This window comes from Lissotriton vulgaris, chromosome 5 (assembly GCF_964263255.1).
Source record: "Lissotriton vulgaris chromosome 5, aLisVul1.2, whole genome shotgun sequence".
NCBI lineage: Eukaryota > Metazoa > Chordata > Amphibia > Caudata > Salamandridae > Lissotriton > Lissotriton vulgaris.
In genome coordinates this window covers 1,636,061,591-1,636,078,044 of record NC_141693.1, presented here as the reverse complement: position 1 = coordinate 1,636,078,044, position 16,454 = coordinate 1,636,061,591, and the positions used below count along the sequence as shown (strand labels likewise).

Genomic DNA, 16,454 nt, shown 5'->3' with positions numbered 1-16,454 from the left:
TTATGTTCTTTTTGATCCAGCTCTAGTGACACTAACTTATGACATACATGACATTCTGACACAGAGAGGCAGGGGGAAGGAGAGGATGGTGAGGGTGGGAGGGTAGGGTGCACTTTACCCCAGTTAAGATATGGTATTACAATCTGGACCAGTTCTGAAAGTCCTGACGTAGAACGTCAATGACCTTGGTGACAAAATCAAGCGTACCATGGTCTTGCAGTACCTGCTTAGACAGTCCCCCGACTTAGTTCTTCTGCCAGTGGACTTTATTGATTACCACTTATTGTTGCCCTGGGTGAGGAAGAGCAGAGCCCAGATGCAGAGCGAAGAGACCGCTGATGGCAAATTATTTCTTTTTCTTTCTTTCTTTCTTTCTTTCTTTTTGTCAATTACTGCCTTCTTTCTTTTCTTCCCTTCTTTCCTCCCTTTCCTTTCTTTCATTCTTCCTTTTTTCTTTCCTTCTCTCTTCCTTCTGTCCGTTCTCTCAGTCTTTTTTTCTTTGCTTTGTTCCTGGCGTTGAGCAGGTGCATGCACCTAGTCCTGCCTATTGCAGGTTGGATATATTGAAAAGCCAGCCTCTTCAGCTTCTTGTGTAATTGAAGAAGAGAGAAGAAGACTCTACTATGCTGGGCGATGTCGTTCCATGCTGTAGGAGTGATGTAAGAGACTACCAGTTCTTCTGATCTGGTTCTGTTTATTAGTGGGATGTGTGGGAGTAGGAGTCATGCAGAGCAGAGGTGTCTGAATGGTTGGGGGAGGGAGATGTGACTTTTCAGGCAGGTGGGGCCTAAGTTGTGTAGTGCCTTAAATGTGTGTTTGAGGAGTTTGAAATGAACACAGTTGTATATCGCACTGCAGTGGAGTTCCCTGAGGTGTGGTTTGACGTGGGTTCTGAGTGGGAGGTTGAGGGTTAGTCTGGCTGCCGAGTTCTGGATAGTTTGTATTCCTTTAGTGAGTTGCATATGATGCTGGCATAGAGGGTGTTCCCATAGTCCAATTTGCTTCTGACTAGGGTGTAAGTGACAGATTTTCTAGTGGTACTTGTGAGCCATTTGAAGATCTTCCTCAGCATTTTCAGGGTGTAGAAGCAGGATGCAGTGAGAGTGTTGACTTGATCAGTCATATCCCAAGTGCCATTGATGATTATTAAAAGGTTCCTGCCATGGGTGCTGTCAGTGGGTGTGCGTCTGAGTTTGGCCAGCCGCCAGTTGGAGTCCTATGGTGAGATGTTGTTGCCAAAGATCACTACTTTTGTCTTGTCAGTGTTGAGCTTGAGATAGTTGACATTCATCCAGTTAGCAACTTCGGTCATGCAGTTGGTGAACTTGTTTTTTTGTGTTGGGGGTCTTATATGAGAGGGTGGGTGTTAGTTGCTTGTTGTCATCATAGGAGATGATGTTGATGTTAGGTGCACAGACTACATTGGCCAGAGGGATCATGTACGCGTTGAACAGGGTGAGGCTGAGCGATTAGCCTTGAGGCACTCTGCAAATGGGTTTTCGGGCTTTTGAAAAGTAACATGCCTGGCTGACAGCTTGTGTTCTATTCGTTTAGAAGGAGTAGATTCAGCAGAGAGCGGATCCTTAGATGCCAATCTCGCGCAGGTGTCTGAGAATGTGGTGTGAAACCATGTCAAATGGTGCATAGAGGTCTAGGAGATTGAGTGCTGCCATGCCTCCTCATCCAAGGATCATGCGGATGACGTCTGTGGTGGCGATGAGTGCTGTTTCTGTACTGTGATTGGGCCTGAATCCAGAGTGGCTGGTGTCAAAGAACTGGCGTTTGTTGAAGCGATCGGTGAGGCGTCGGTTAATTAGTTTCTCTGAGTCCTTTACCGGATATCGGAGGATGGAGAAGGGCCTGCAGTTGGAAAGCATGGCTGGGTCAGCGGATGGTTTCTTGAGCAGGAGCATGACGGTGGCATGTTTCCAGGTGTCCGGGAATGTGAGTCGATGAAGGCATTTAGGATGGGTGTTAGTGTTTAGCTGATTAGTATGACGTCCTTTGGTGAAGGCATGGTGGGATGGGTGAGATTGGGCCCCACAGAAGGTATTCTTCATGATCGTAGCAATTTTGAGGGTGGTGACGGCATGCGAAGAGGTGAGAGTTCGCTCTTCGGTGGTGATGAGAAGTTGAGTTGTGACATGATGGGATCCGGTTGAGAGTCGAAGTTGTTGTATATGAAGGTGATTTCCTTCTTTCGTTCTTTCTCACCGTCTTTCCCTAAGGCAAGAGGCTGGCTGCCAATGCCAGACCGATTGGTATTTTCTCACTCTGGATTACCGAAGACCTTTTGATTTTACTAAAATTATAGGAATAACATAGTTACCTATAGACGGCTTCAGACAGACTTTGTTCATTGTGATTCTGTCATTAACGTTTTACTTCCACCCATTTCAGCATGCATCAAGGGGCAGTGTGTCAGCCCACTTCAGCTATTGACTGACTTCACTATGAGTTACAGCGTCATGCCATTTCACAAGGAGAACAACAGCAAACAAAATAATTGCAATCAGCGCCAGGAAGTACTATGGCAATGTGTGTTTTTTTTAGACTGAAACAACATTTTTGCCTTAGCCAATATTTTCTGTTTAGAGTGATGAGGGTGTGGCAGCCTCCCAAACAATAAGGTTTTGCAAAAACTGTGACAAAACAAGAATTGTCAAAAGTCTGGTGCCCAACGCCTGTACTGCTCAATTGTTTAATACATTATAAATAATGTTCCATGAGATAAAAGCAAGGTCAATCACATCTACAACTAAACACACCCAGCCACTAAAATCAGTTTTAATAACTTCTATGATAGTCTTTAGCTTTGACAATAGTCTCCCAATAGCTACATGGTGAAAGCAGCATGTTCAAATTATATCCACATCTTCCCTTTTCTACTTGGTTTTGTCGGAGGCAGGTTGATGTTCCATCAAAACTCCTGCCATTAAAATGCACGGGTGCTTTGGTTAAACCCTCTTCAGATTTTTGCCACTATAGGTCATCACCTTCAGCCATTAGCTGGTTGCAGTTGTCTGTAAGGTTGGGATCTGGCCAAAAAAATACTAAACATTTTCAAATTTTACAGAGGTGATTGACAAGGTAGTCCATGTCCACCAGAGAGGGTGGCAGGTAATGCTGAAGTGCTGTTGTATGAACCCTACAACTTGTTTTGCGGTTTGATAATGCTATTCATGCACCCTATCCCCCTTTTCGCCTAACTGCCATATACCCAAAGCAATATGACTTCCATTAGCACCAGATCTCTCATACATGCAAAATATCACGTATGTGAAGAGATTGCACCAGGAAGCCACATCCATGACTTGTGCTACAGTGCACTGGCATCTTGTGTGCCTACCTGCACACCACTTAGGTGTGACTTGCACTGTCCGATCCTTCATTCTAATTAATTTCTTTTTTCCAAAGCAATATGGCCGCCATTGCTTGCATACACATGAGATCATGTGTACTTAAACATACTTAAACAAAGGCTGTTGTGAAAAGACATTGCCTAGACTCGCATTTGGTAAAAAAATGTGCAATGATCAGCGGGAATCCCAGAAAACTGAATTGCCTTAGGCAGCAATGAACGTTATACATTAAAAAAACGATATATCAAGTTGTTGCAAGACACATAGGGCCTCATTTATGAGGCTGTGCGTCACTTTTACGCCGCCAGTGTGTCACTTTTACGCCACCAGTGCGTCACTTTTTTTGACGCACCAGTGGTGTAAAAAATACGCCTTGTTGCGCCATATTTACAAAGTGACGCATCTAGGTAGATGCGTCACTTTGTAAACCCCTGCGCCACATTATACCTGCGCCAGGTATAATGTATGCATGGGGGGCGTTTTGACACAAGAAAGGGTCATGGAAGTGACGCAGTGAAATCTATAAGATTTCACTGCGCCACTTCTAGGACACAAATGCGTCAATTTCTGCGTAAGACTGACGCAGGCCCTTTCACATGGTGCTTGCCCCATGTGAAAGGACACATTGCTGGAGTTACGTCACTTTTGTGACACTTTTGTGACACACTCCAGCAATGCGTCAGTTTTGCGCCATACAGATACGTCAGAAATACTGACGTTTCTGTAACTCCTTGCGCCATGATGCGTCATACTGTAAATATGACGCATCATTGGTGTCGCAAGGAGGGCACAGTGAAAAGTGACGCATCACTGTTTTCGCGCAGCGATGCGTCACTTTTCATAAATGAGGCCCTTAGAGTGGTGTCATGTTATGTTATGTTATGTAAAAGCTTTTGTAAAGCGCATCTAACACCAGAATGTTTCTTGGCGCTGTGAGCAAGGGGGAGCGTATAACAGCGGATCAGGGGGGAACTCAGTTGTGTGCTTTACGGAACAGATGGGTTTTAAGAAGAGACCTAAAGTGGGTGTAGGAAACAGCAAGCCTAAATTCTGGGGGGAGTGCATTCCAGAAGGACGGGGCAAGGAAGGAAAATCTGAGCCCTCCGTTTTTCTTACGTTTAAAAACAGGAGTCTTAAGTAGGGCTAAGTGGGAGGAACGAAGATTGTGGGAGGGAGCATAATGGTGAAGTAAAGAAGAGATGAATAACGGGCCAAGGCCAGCTAGGGCTTTAAAGATGGTGCAGCCTAGTTTAAAATAGCAGCGTCCCGCTACAGGGAGCCAGTGAAGGGTCTTCAACAAGGAACGCACATGCTGGTGCCTGGGCTGGTGGAAAATTAACCGTGCAGCCTGATTCTCAACCAACTGTAGTCGATTCAGTTGATAGACAGGAATACCAACATAAAGGGAATTGGCGTAGTGTATTCTGGAAATGACCAAAGCCAATAGGGTCAAAGTAAGGGCGTCGGTAGTGAGGAAACAGGCAATTTTACGGATTTTACGTAGATGAAAGAAACTGGAAGAAACTACAGCATTGATCTGGGGCTTTATCGAAAGATCGTTACTGATGATCACCCCAAGACTTTTAGCTGAATTAGTAGGAAGAGGGGGAAAACCCAAACTTGTAGGCCAAAAATTAGACCTCCACGGGCACCCCCGATAAGAACCAACTCGGTCTTATCGGGGTTAAGTTTGAGGTGGTTTGCCCCCATCCAGTCACTGATGTGACACAGGGTGGACTGAAAATTATAAATAGATTGGCTCGATGAGTCGATGTCAAAGACCAGCTGAATGTCATCCGCATAATTAAATCATCCCAATTTTCTCAGCAGAGAACTAGGATAGACGGACAGCCTGGTGACGATTGCTCAAAAAGGAGCAAACCCAATTAAGGGCAGATCCCTGCATGCCGGCCTTCCTGACACGGCCGACCAAAATATCATGGTCGACCGTGTCAAAGGCGGCCGACACATCCAGGAGCACCAAGGCCTGACTGATGTTGAGGTCTGCTCCCCTCCGCAGCTCCTCCATCACTGAGAGAATGACCGACTCAGTTGAATGGGCGGGTCTAAAACCGGCCTGTTGGGAGTTGAGGAACTGCGACCGCTCGATAAAAGAGCTCAGAGAATTGGTGACATGGGACTCAAGGACTTTACTGAGATAAGGAAGTAAGGAGACGGGGCAGAAATTACTCTTAACAGACGGATCAGCGTTGGGCTTTTTAAGGATAGGCATCACCTCGGCGACTTTAAAGGAGCTGGGAACCAGACCTATTTTAAGTGAATTATTCAGGAGTGTCATAGGAGGTGAGGGACAAGCGGCAAAAGCCTCACGCAGGACGTGGGGGGGGCAACAGTCAGTAGGGGAGCCAGAAGCAACCTTGTTCAGCAGAGCCAGGAACTCATCCTCTGAGATCGGGGGTATCTGAGTAATCAGCTGAGGGTTGGGAGTAACCGGAGTAACAGCAGGAGCGATAGGGTCAGGGATGGCAGAAAAGCAAATACTGTTTTTAATTTTTATGATTTTGTCGATAAAAAACTGGTTAAGGGAATCACAAAGCTCCCGGGAGGGAAGGGGTTTATTAGTAACCCTATCTGGGTGCGACAGTTCCTCAACAATGGAGAAGATGTCTTTGGCTTTAGAGGCTGAGTCTACAATCTTCTTGGAGAAATAAGAGGTTTTAGCTTGCAGAATGGCTAGCTTATACTCTTTGAGCTGAGTCGTAAATACCAGGTTTTTTTATCAAAGACGTAATCTCATTGCCAGCAGCGCTCAGCCTGCCTAAGTCTAAGCTTCCTGCCTTTGAGTTCCTCAGAGAACCATCTTTGTGCGTCGTGAGGGCGTTTTAGTCTGACCTGTTTGAGGGGAGCTACGATGTTGCAAGCTGATTCAAGCCAACGCTTTAGGCTTAAGGCTTGAGTGTCTAAGGAGTCACAGTCGGGAGGAGGAGAGGCTCTGAGTAAAGATACAAATTCACTAAGGTCGGCTCTATTCCAGTTCCTGGCTGGGAGATTACCCTCCAGCGTCCGACTGGTATGGGAAATAACAATAAAAGAAAAAGTAATGATAGAATGATCTGACCAGGGACAGGGGAGGATAAGAGGAGTAGAAATATCTAAATTAACAGTCCATACCTGATCCAGGATATGGCCTTTCACATGAGATGCCGATTTGACATGTTGGAAGCACTTCATGCCCGTTAAAAAGTCAGAGAAAGTCGAAGAGCACACACTATCTCTATCATCGGAGGGCCAATAATTAAAGTCCCCTAAGAATAGTATTTTAGAATTATTAATGACCAACTGAGAGAGCATGTCACCAAACATGGACGGAAAATTGGGCATGTGCCGAGGGGGCCGGTAAACCAGGACACAGATGAGAGGTACCACTGGGTACTCCAGCTTAAGGACAAGGCAATTGACATGGGGAATACCGTCCACAGCCAATGAGGACAATCTGATGGGGTGCTTGATGATAGCTGCCACCCCACCGCCCAGCTTACCCGAGGCTCTATTAGCTTGGAGAATGTAATAGCCTGGCGGGGTCGCAACAAAAATGTCCGGGGAGGATTCCTCATTGAGCCATGTCTCGGTGATAAACAGCAGGTCAGGTTTTTCAGAATCCAAAAGTTGGAAGATTTCCAGCTGATGCTTAACCATAGAGCGGGTGTTCAAGTAGCTCACAGTAAACTTAGAATTAACAGTCCCTTTGGTGGAGAGGGGAGGGTCACCCGGGAAAGATTGAGTGTCCAGGGGAGGTGCCATGGCCAAAGGAGAATCGAACTCCGGGAAGACCTGTCTGGGACAAAACAACCCCAGTGTGTTTAGTTTAGGCCGCATGGCAGGACTACGGGGCCAGTGGGTGTGCAAACGGTGTCATGTGCCTTTCTTTATCACTCAAATATCCCCATGTGTGACTTCAAAATCCTGATCTGCCCTGTAGCTTTTCACAAGAAGACAAAACATGTCAAGGGAATACAGCCAATTAAAGAAAATAATGCTGTAGTTGGTAGAGGTGCGAATTAAAACATGCGCACAAGAACTGCACATAAAAAGGAAACTGCGCTGCGCTGGGAAAGGAAAATCAAACATCATGTTAGCTGCCGTAAAAGAGGGTCAACAATGCAAGTGGCTTGCATTTTTAAGTATACCCTTTTCTTATAGGAAGTAGGAAAACACATCTTACTAATTATTGTCTTATTGTCATCTTTACTACTGCCATTCATATCCCACAGTGACTATAAATGATCCCTGAATTCAAACTGTGCTGCTCTGTACAATGCTTCTTACTTCGCCCTTGAAAGTAGAGGGCAGCATCTGCCATGAGAAGGGAATTCATGTGGCCATAAGTTTATAATGCTGTCTTTAGATATGATTAAATTCGACAAACACTGCCTTTTGATTTTGGAATTTCTTTTGATTTTGGTAAATGTCGTTCTCATTTTCTTTAATAAACTGCATTAAGTGGAGAGCTGTGCCCTTTGAAAACCAACATATTTCTCATATATATCATATTAATTATAACCTTCTTTTCAGATATTGGGGGCTGATTCTGCTTGGATGTATTGTTTTTAGCACCGTTCTATACAGTGCGCAGCTGGTAATTACTGTGGAATAACAACTGTGTGAAAGAGAGATATAATCAAACCTTGAATGTATTCCCAATGTCTAAAAGCTCATAACATTTGATGTGTTTTAATCCATGCATCATTGCCCATCACACTCCAACATCCTCACCATTGCTACCAGTCACATCCTCACAATCACGCGCTATCACTCTCCATTGCTCTCTCCCATCCTTCACCAGAATCTCACTGTCGCTGCCCATGACACCCTCTGGTCGCTTATCTCAGCCTCATCATCGCAACATTCTCAAAGTCATCATCACTTACAGGAGCATCAAAATCACACTCTCAAAACTCTCTCACTAGATAGGGCCTTTACTTTATATCATAATGAGAAGTGGTTAATATAGCTGATCTCAGAGCACAGGGAATAACTGTTTCAATCCGGGTGAGACCCTGCTGGTCGAGATTTGACTTGAAGTGAATGCTAGGGTTGTTTAGAAGCACTAGTTCAAATTAATTCTTTTGTGATCGAAACTTTAATTCTTTAGTGGAACAGACAGAATTGGTTGATGAAATAGCTTGCATTTGGTTTGCATATTTTGCCTGGAAGAACACGCTGAGAAAATTGAAAACGAAGATGAGCTGCTGCAAGGAGTGAGATTGACATCACAGTGTGCCACGCTGGAATTGGTCAGTTGGTGTATTGGTTGACTACATCATAAAGAGTTGCACCGGTATTAGTTGTAACCACCGGCTAAGAAGATTGTGGGTAAAATTAATTTCCAAAGATTCTAACGAGAATCATTTTGACCAATTTTACCAATTTTAAATGAGAATGAAAATTCTAAAAGCTATACAAAATATGGTAAGAGGTTTTTGGACCGTACCCATTAGGGAAGGAGAAGAAACACCACCCAAGGATATTCCAGGTCGCATTATGAATGTGGATAAGGGTCTCCATGCATGTCTTTGGCTTGCACAATGGCATAAGATCACCTAGATTACAATTTTCCCATTATGGAACCTTTAACATGAGAATTATTGAGAACTTGAGGTGGACATTGTATGAAATGAAGCCGCCTTAAAGACCTGTTTAATTTGAAGCAACTTAATGAACGGGAACACATAGCCCACCAGAAAGAGAAAGAGAATTATCCTGGGAATGTAAAAGAGCCATAAGGACTCATGCAGATGCTAGGCGGGATGCACAAAAGAAAGCTTGGAGAGCTGAAGTAGATGAGGGAACAAGAAGGTACCCTGTCATAACAGTAGAAGAAGAGGTCAAAGGTAAACGAAAGTAGAAAAAAATAATACACAGACAGCCAAGACTGATGTTAAGGCTGATGATAAAGAGAGTGACATAGATGAATTATTTAATGAATTATTGCTAAATTGTCCACCACCTTACAGTGCATCTCAATCTGGGGAACTGATTAATAAGCATTCAGATGGAATCCTTAATGCACCTGCTGTACCTGTAAACTCAATTTTACATACAATATTTGCTCAAAATAGGAGGAACACAGAAATGATAGTACTTTTAAATCCAATTGCTTTAAATGCTCCAGACGTTTTGACAGTTCCGGTTACTATAAGTCCTACTGTACCCTTTTATAAGCGTGGGGTGCAGGGAAATATTACCAATACTTTAGCTGTTCCTACTGGAATAAATGTTTCAGCTAGTACATCTGTGGACCAAACAGTGAGGCAAGTTAATCAGATCCCTATGGCACCGACACAAAGGATTTTGATGCATACTACAGGTTCCAATCCTGCATTAAATCAGACAAGATTTGATCTTCCAATAAGAACAACCTAGAGGTCATCGCATTATGTCTAGAACAGGAGAACCTCCACAAATAAATTATAGTGCTTCCGAAACTACAGTACCAATAGGAACAACCAATTCTGATATGTCTATCTTACATTCATCGCCTGATGTGTGAAAAGGCATTGATAGTGGAGAAATACTTTTGGATACTCCAGCAGAACAATCAGGTCTTACATCTCGAGAATTTGATTACTGGCTTAGAAAGATAGATACCCCTGCTGCTAATGGAAACCCTACAAATGCTCAGATTTCAGTGTAATAAAAGGCCATAGATGTAGCAAAGTTGAAGGTGGAGGTGAAATAGGGATGAAGGATGAAACACAATAAGTTGAAAGAGAAGCTGATGACTGCACAAATGAAGGCTGCACAGAGAACTGAAAATCATCCAGTTGTTGGTAATGTGGTTCCTCTGCAAGAAGGGTATCAGCAATCCCAGTGATGGAACGTGTTAATAGATTTTAGCAGCAAGGATTTCAGTCTCAGGGTAGAGGTCATGGAATTCCAATCAATACTAGGACAGGTGTTGATGTGTCGACTTTAAAGAAGACAAACCCTTGCCATGTTAGTGGCAAGTTGAGGCACTGGAAGCGCGAGTGTAGGTTTATTGTAATAATACAGGAAATGGAAATCAGATTCAGAATGGAGGGTAGGCACAGTCCCAGGGAAATTGGTTGAGATACAAAGGAACCCCCTGCAAAGCACAATAAGTCCTAGGGCAGAGAAAATGCAAGTTGAAGCAAAAAACTGAGGCCGTTAATTGGTCATGGGAAGACCTACAACAGGCTCATTGATATATGTACACACTCAGTGCACTAAACATTCATTTTAAAATCTTCATTTTATATTTATATATAAATTCATGCTAAAATCAATTTAATACAAATTATTGAAACGCTCTGTGTTAGGCGACATAGTCACAAAAATGTAAAAAACATTTATACAAACAGTTATGACTTAATTAAACTTACAGAATTCAAACACAAAAACAAATAAACAAATAAACATAAAATAAGTCTTTCTTATTTAAGATATAGTGGCTAGACGTTGGACAGGTTCTCAATTTGTCTACCCGCGTTTCTGCTTTTGAGCGCCTTCTTCAGGACAGCCACAACAAAGACCTAATAGGGTATGTTAAGGAGACCAAAATAGATGTTTGGACCCAAGGTAAATAAATTACTTAAGGTTCAGTCAGAAGTCATGAGATTTTATGAAGGTGAAGAAATCTTCAAAACCAAGAGAGTATTGATGCTAAAAACAGATTTGCTATGTAAGTTTATGCCTGCCTGCACCCTGCTGGTGTACTCCCAGGGCTCTCCAAGGAGTGCTGCTATGCCCCTTGTCTTAGCAAACTTGTGTGTCCCGACCAAGTGACCAGGTAATTGGGCGTGGCCCCTTCACTTTCTGAAGTGTAAGCACATGAGGAACACTTGAGTCTGCTCTGCAGCGTCTGCCGTGCTGCACTTTTCCAGTGGCTCCTGCGTGATGGAAGGGGAGAGCTGAGGAGGAAGAATCATTCTCCCCGTTGGCATGTTGTGTTATAGCAATTTTTTCTCGCCAGCCAGGGCTCTGCTATGTGGCCCCAGGCTGTAAAATATCACGGCACCCAGGCATTGAGGAATCTTGGCCGTGAGTTCCTCTGTACTGCTGGGGTAAAGCTAACATCATGGAGAGGTGGGCTGGCTGTCACAGAGGACGCTGAAGGCCGCAGCCCAGAGAGGAGTCCTGCAGGCTGGGTGTTGTCACTTGGGCTGGGGAGAAGTTCGGCAGTGGCTCCCGGTGGGGACCGGAAAGCGAGGAGGAGCGCAGACACATTTTTAATCTTGGCAGCCTATGGCTGCAACCTAAATGGCTCAGCCCCTGGTGATTGATGAGTGGGGCTGAGCTTCCCTACTTTTGATGGCAGGGCCGCACGCTCACGGGCAGTTAGCCCTTTTGTGAAGGGAGGTCCTCCGCCAACATGGGCAGTGTAAGTGCCTCCCCTCACTGTTGCAGACATACCTGGGACACTGTTGCTGGATTGTTGGGACGGGGTGCAGCCTCGACAGAGGTCCTCGATTCCTCTCAAGAATTCGCGATAGTCCAGGTACTTGTTAGGGCAGCTGCCATTTTGGATTGAGCGAAGGGACCGGAGGATGTCTCTTGCGTAGCACCGATGTGTGCTTGGGGACAGTAGACTGCCTGTACCAGTCTAATGCATGTAGTGCTAAATTACTGTATTGCCCCGATTAGGAGGGCAGGCTGTCTTGCACGCTCCATTTCTTTCACCTGGGGCTGCCAGACAGCACCACATTCACTGTTGTAGGTGACCCTATAACCTACGGTTGGAGGGAACCCTTATTGTAGAGGGTGTACTAGAAGCACAGAAGCGCTGTGCTCTATGAATCTATGGGGTTATATGTTGTTTCCTTGTGACCTATGGTGAGTCATGGGTTTGTCTTTCATTACGTGCTGCATGTCATATTCATGGTGAGATCGATGTTGGTTTATGCACTGCATGGCCAGGATAATGAGTAACATAGAAGGTGACTATATTATGCACAGTAATGATATTTCAATAGCGTGAGCAACCTATAAGTATTCACTGGATTGCACTTACTTGTAATGTTATGAAAATTGTCTGGTTGGCAAATTAATTTATAATGATCTATGTGACGTCATGACAAGTGCCTAGTGGCACAGTGATTTATGTTATTATGGTCTAAAGAGTTTTATGTACAATGCACAATACAAAGAATATTTTTAAATAACCTTGTGTTGAGTCCCTTCTTGTGGTGTGCCTAGTGTGTCACTGGTTTGTGTGTGTGTTGCACAAATGCTTTACACATTGCCTCTGAGAAAAGCCTGACTGCTCTGCCAAGCTCCGAAGGGGGTGACCAGGGCTTATCTAGGGTGTGTAACTCCCTTACCCCGACTAGAGTGGTGGGTTCTGCCTGGCTTAGGTGCATACCCTAGCAAACCTGAAGCCCATTTCTAACAACCCCTGATACCATTGCTGAGATTACTCCTTTGATTGTCTCAATGACTGAGCAAGGGATCCTGAAAATTATTATGAGAAGTCCATGTAACTCGCCTATCATGTTTGCAGAAACCCAATGGCACGTACCACATAGTGCAGGTCATACATCGGGTAAACTCAATTGTCATCTCTTGTTATCCTGTGGTACCAAATCCAGCTATGATATTTTTACAGATTCCATGTGAGGTGTAGTGCTTCTCCTTTATTGACTTTTGTTAAGCATTCTTCTCTATTCAGTTACACGAAGATAGTCAGTTTCTTTTTGCTTTCCATTTCAGCAACCATGTCTTGGCATGGTGTTGAGTCTCACAAGGGTATACAAGAGCCCCTTAATTTTTAATCAGATACTTAAAAATAATTACGATCCTCAGTGAACACCAGAACATGGACTTCTATTGGAATTCTCAAGGGCATATTATCAAGTCCATTAGAACCGCTTTAGCAGCAGTTTTCTGCCGCTAAAGCGGCGATAATTTTATCGCCGTTCTTGACAATATGCCCCTGCATTCTCTACAGCACTCAACCTATCCAAGACATCTCTACCATGAACCTCTGCACAGCCTCACCATTGCTATGATGTACACTTATACATCAATTACCAGTCTCACCAGCACTACTCATCGCATCTCATTTTAATCACCATAGTCTCACCATCACTAACTATCACTCAACATTCTCTCCATAGCTACCCATCAACTATCACCTCACTCAACACAATATCGCCATCATTATGCTTCACACTGTCACATCACTCACCATTCTCTGCTTCGCAACACCATGGAATCTCACTTCACTCACCAGTCCCAACACTGCTGATAGTTATACTATGAAAATACTCTGAGCCATTGCATATTCTGTTCTCAGCACCCTGCTGGCATATTTAAATCACAATGCTATTGTATACACTTGAGATAAGCTGCTATTCCCTAACTCCAGCTGACACAGTAGATTTGTTATGCTGCTAAAAATATTACAGGACAATATCTGGGACCTGTACTTCTTTAATGTAGTAGTGGAGTTCTCGCGGGAGTATGGTTTCTGTGATCAGTACCCCGTTGACACAGGTGCTGCAGTTCTGTTGTGATCTGCAACTTTCTGATACAGTGAAGTCACAATGATAATGTGTGATTTTTGGGATGTGCACCCACCTGATGAAGTGAGGTGCTGAACCTTGATTTTCACCCATACATCAGTCTATTGGCTCTGCCAATGCTTTCTCTATATTTAGTTGAAATTACTTTAAATTGGCCTGTCAATCCACCAGTTCCTTTCTATAGCAAGATTCCTCACTTCTTGCTCTTCTAATCCTAAGAATTCTGATCTTAACATCACCATGTTAAAAGTTATATGTACTCATTTTCTATTCGTCCTTGGTAATTAATCTAATTGATGCAATCAATGTACTTATTATTTTAGGTTTGTCCTTTTAAACCAATGGTTAATAAACAGACATTCCAATGCTTTCAGTCTTGGACTTTTCACATGTACGTAGATGTTGTCTAAAATGTTTTATATATCATACATAAAGATTCTTGATAATATTTTTAACACAAATTAATGTTGAGAATTAGATCACAAACATATCTGACCTTAGACTCATCTGTCCCAGATAGACTGCTTGTCTCATCCTCATATGGAGTTTCCAGGTCAGACTCCTCAGACGCAATAGGCACAATCACAGTCAGGTTTGGGTTATGGATAAAATTACTTGTGTGGTCCAGTTCGTCCATAGGAAACTGTTCTTTCGTGAACACACCATCAACAAAGTTTAAATCAGACTTAGAGTCTTGGCCTGTGTCCACATGGTTCTGCACAAAGTTGTCTTTCTTCATGTCTTCATCCTCCTTGGGTTTCTTACCGAAAATCTTAAGGACGGTTTTCTTCACAAAATCAACTCCTCTAGTGATCCGGCCAATGGCAATCTGCAGATTGTTCATCTCGCCATCCTCGTCGGATGCTGAAAGGTTATCCGCACTAAATGAGCTAAGCAGTAGAGCCAAAAACAGATTCAGCACCTAAATGGAACAAAACAGATAATGCTGGGTCAGAGCATAGCCAAAGGATTGCATTTCCACCTGCATATTTCAAGAATCACTCATTTTGCAATGCACCTATGTATATATAAGTAAAATCAACAGACTCGTTCACATAATTTGTCTTCAACATTTTTCTTCCTGCATCCTAAGCTCAGCTAACCGGCTGCCACTTTTTTAGGTATGGCTAAGAGGAAACTTTAGCTGTCTCGCTGCCTTGTATAGTTAACCACCAAAAGTCCAGAAGAAAATATACATGCATATGATGGCTGCATGCTTGATGGCCATAATGGAATTGTTTTTTGGAAACAAAATTAAAATCATCACAATATGATATCTGTGCTGGTACATGCATGCTCAGCAGCTGTCCAAGTACAATTTTTTATAAATGCGAGAAAAAAAATCCAAAATGGTCGCTGCAAAGCATAGTGGCTAACCTGGTATGATTTTCTGAAAGTAATGGAAAAATCACTGCAAGATGCATCCATATTTGAATGTTTTCTATAAAATCTAAATAAAAACAAGCATTTGCAATGCAATCAGTCTCGCCTTTTGGACCTATTACGTATTTAGCTATGCAGCATATTAGCCTGGTGCTGAAACATCTACTGTTCTTTAACATGGAGGGAAAGCACCAAACTGTTAGATATGCCAGGTATGGGAACCCATGGAGAGAAATATTGCCTTTCAGCTGGAAATTGTATAGTCCAAAGCTCTGTTTTAATATAAAACCAGGGCCTTTGGTGGTCATATCACTGAAAATACAAGGTTTGAAAAAAATAATATTGTCTACGGGTGCTCATGGAAGACAATTTCTATGGACTGGAATCTAGAGAATGCTAAAGTGAATCTGGTATTTTACTGACCTCTGCTGGTCGTTTTCCATCAAAAAAGTTAAATAGAGGCAGTTGCCAGAAAAATTAAAAAAAGAAAGTCCGCAGCAGAAAGCAATTGTGGTATTTTACTGACCTTTACTGGACGATTTCTATCAAGACAGTTAAATAGAGGCATTTGAAAAGAAAAAAAAGTCCCTGATCGCAAGCAGACAAGTCCTACGGCTGATCTCCAGAGCCCACAAACACATATAAATATGTACTAAAGCATATACAAGAGGTCTGAATGCTCGACCAAATTATTCCAAGATTTCTGCCGTACATGTGCTTGCATGGATAGTGGCCATATTATAATATTTGTTTTCCTGCTTCCATAAAAATCATATAAACAAAACAACTGCCAATACTGGAAGTACTTTTCTATATTTTTCAAAGATCTGCTATGAATAAAGCATGGCAGTCTATTCTTTTTTTTATTGCTGATTTATTAAGCTCGTTTCTTATTGTCAGAACGCTTTTTCATTTTATCATTTTTTGAAAACCTTTTTGTGCATATACAAAATATACAAATATACAAAATATACAAATTTATACAAGATTTACAATAACAGTCTCATGATTCCTAGACAACACATCCATACCATACCTTTCACACTACAGACGCTCAAATAACATTCATACACATAACAAAAGCTACCTCTGAGGTATAGGTCAATGTCAACAAGGAATTATTTATATTGTAAGAAGTTTAGACAAGTAGGGTGAATCCCAATTTTTTTCGAAGTTCCAATGATTCAAACAGTTCAGATTAAGT

General features: G+C 42.8%; 1 protein-coding gene across 1 annotated transcript in view; it reads right to left on the bottom strand.

The window, feature by feature from the left end:
* SCN4A (sodium voltage-gated channel alpha subunit 4) overlaps positions 1 to 16,454 on the bottom strand; it is a 1,232,571-nt gene that overhangs the window by 290,852 nt on the left and 925,265 nt on the right. Inside the window, exon 16 of the mRNA XM_086923780.1 lies at positions 14,364 to 14,789. Within this exon, the coding sequence (XP_086779906.1) occupies positions 14,364 to 14,789 (426 nt within the window). The remainder of the gene's footprint in view (positions 1 to 14,363; positions 14,790 to 16,454) is intronic.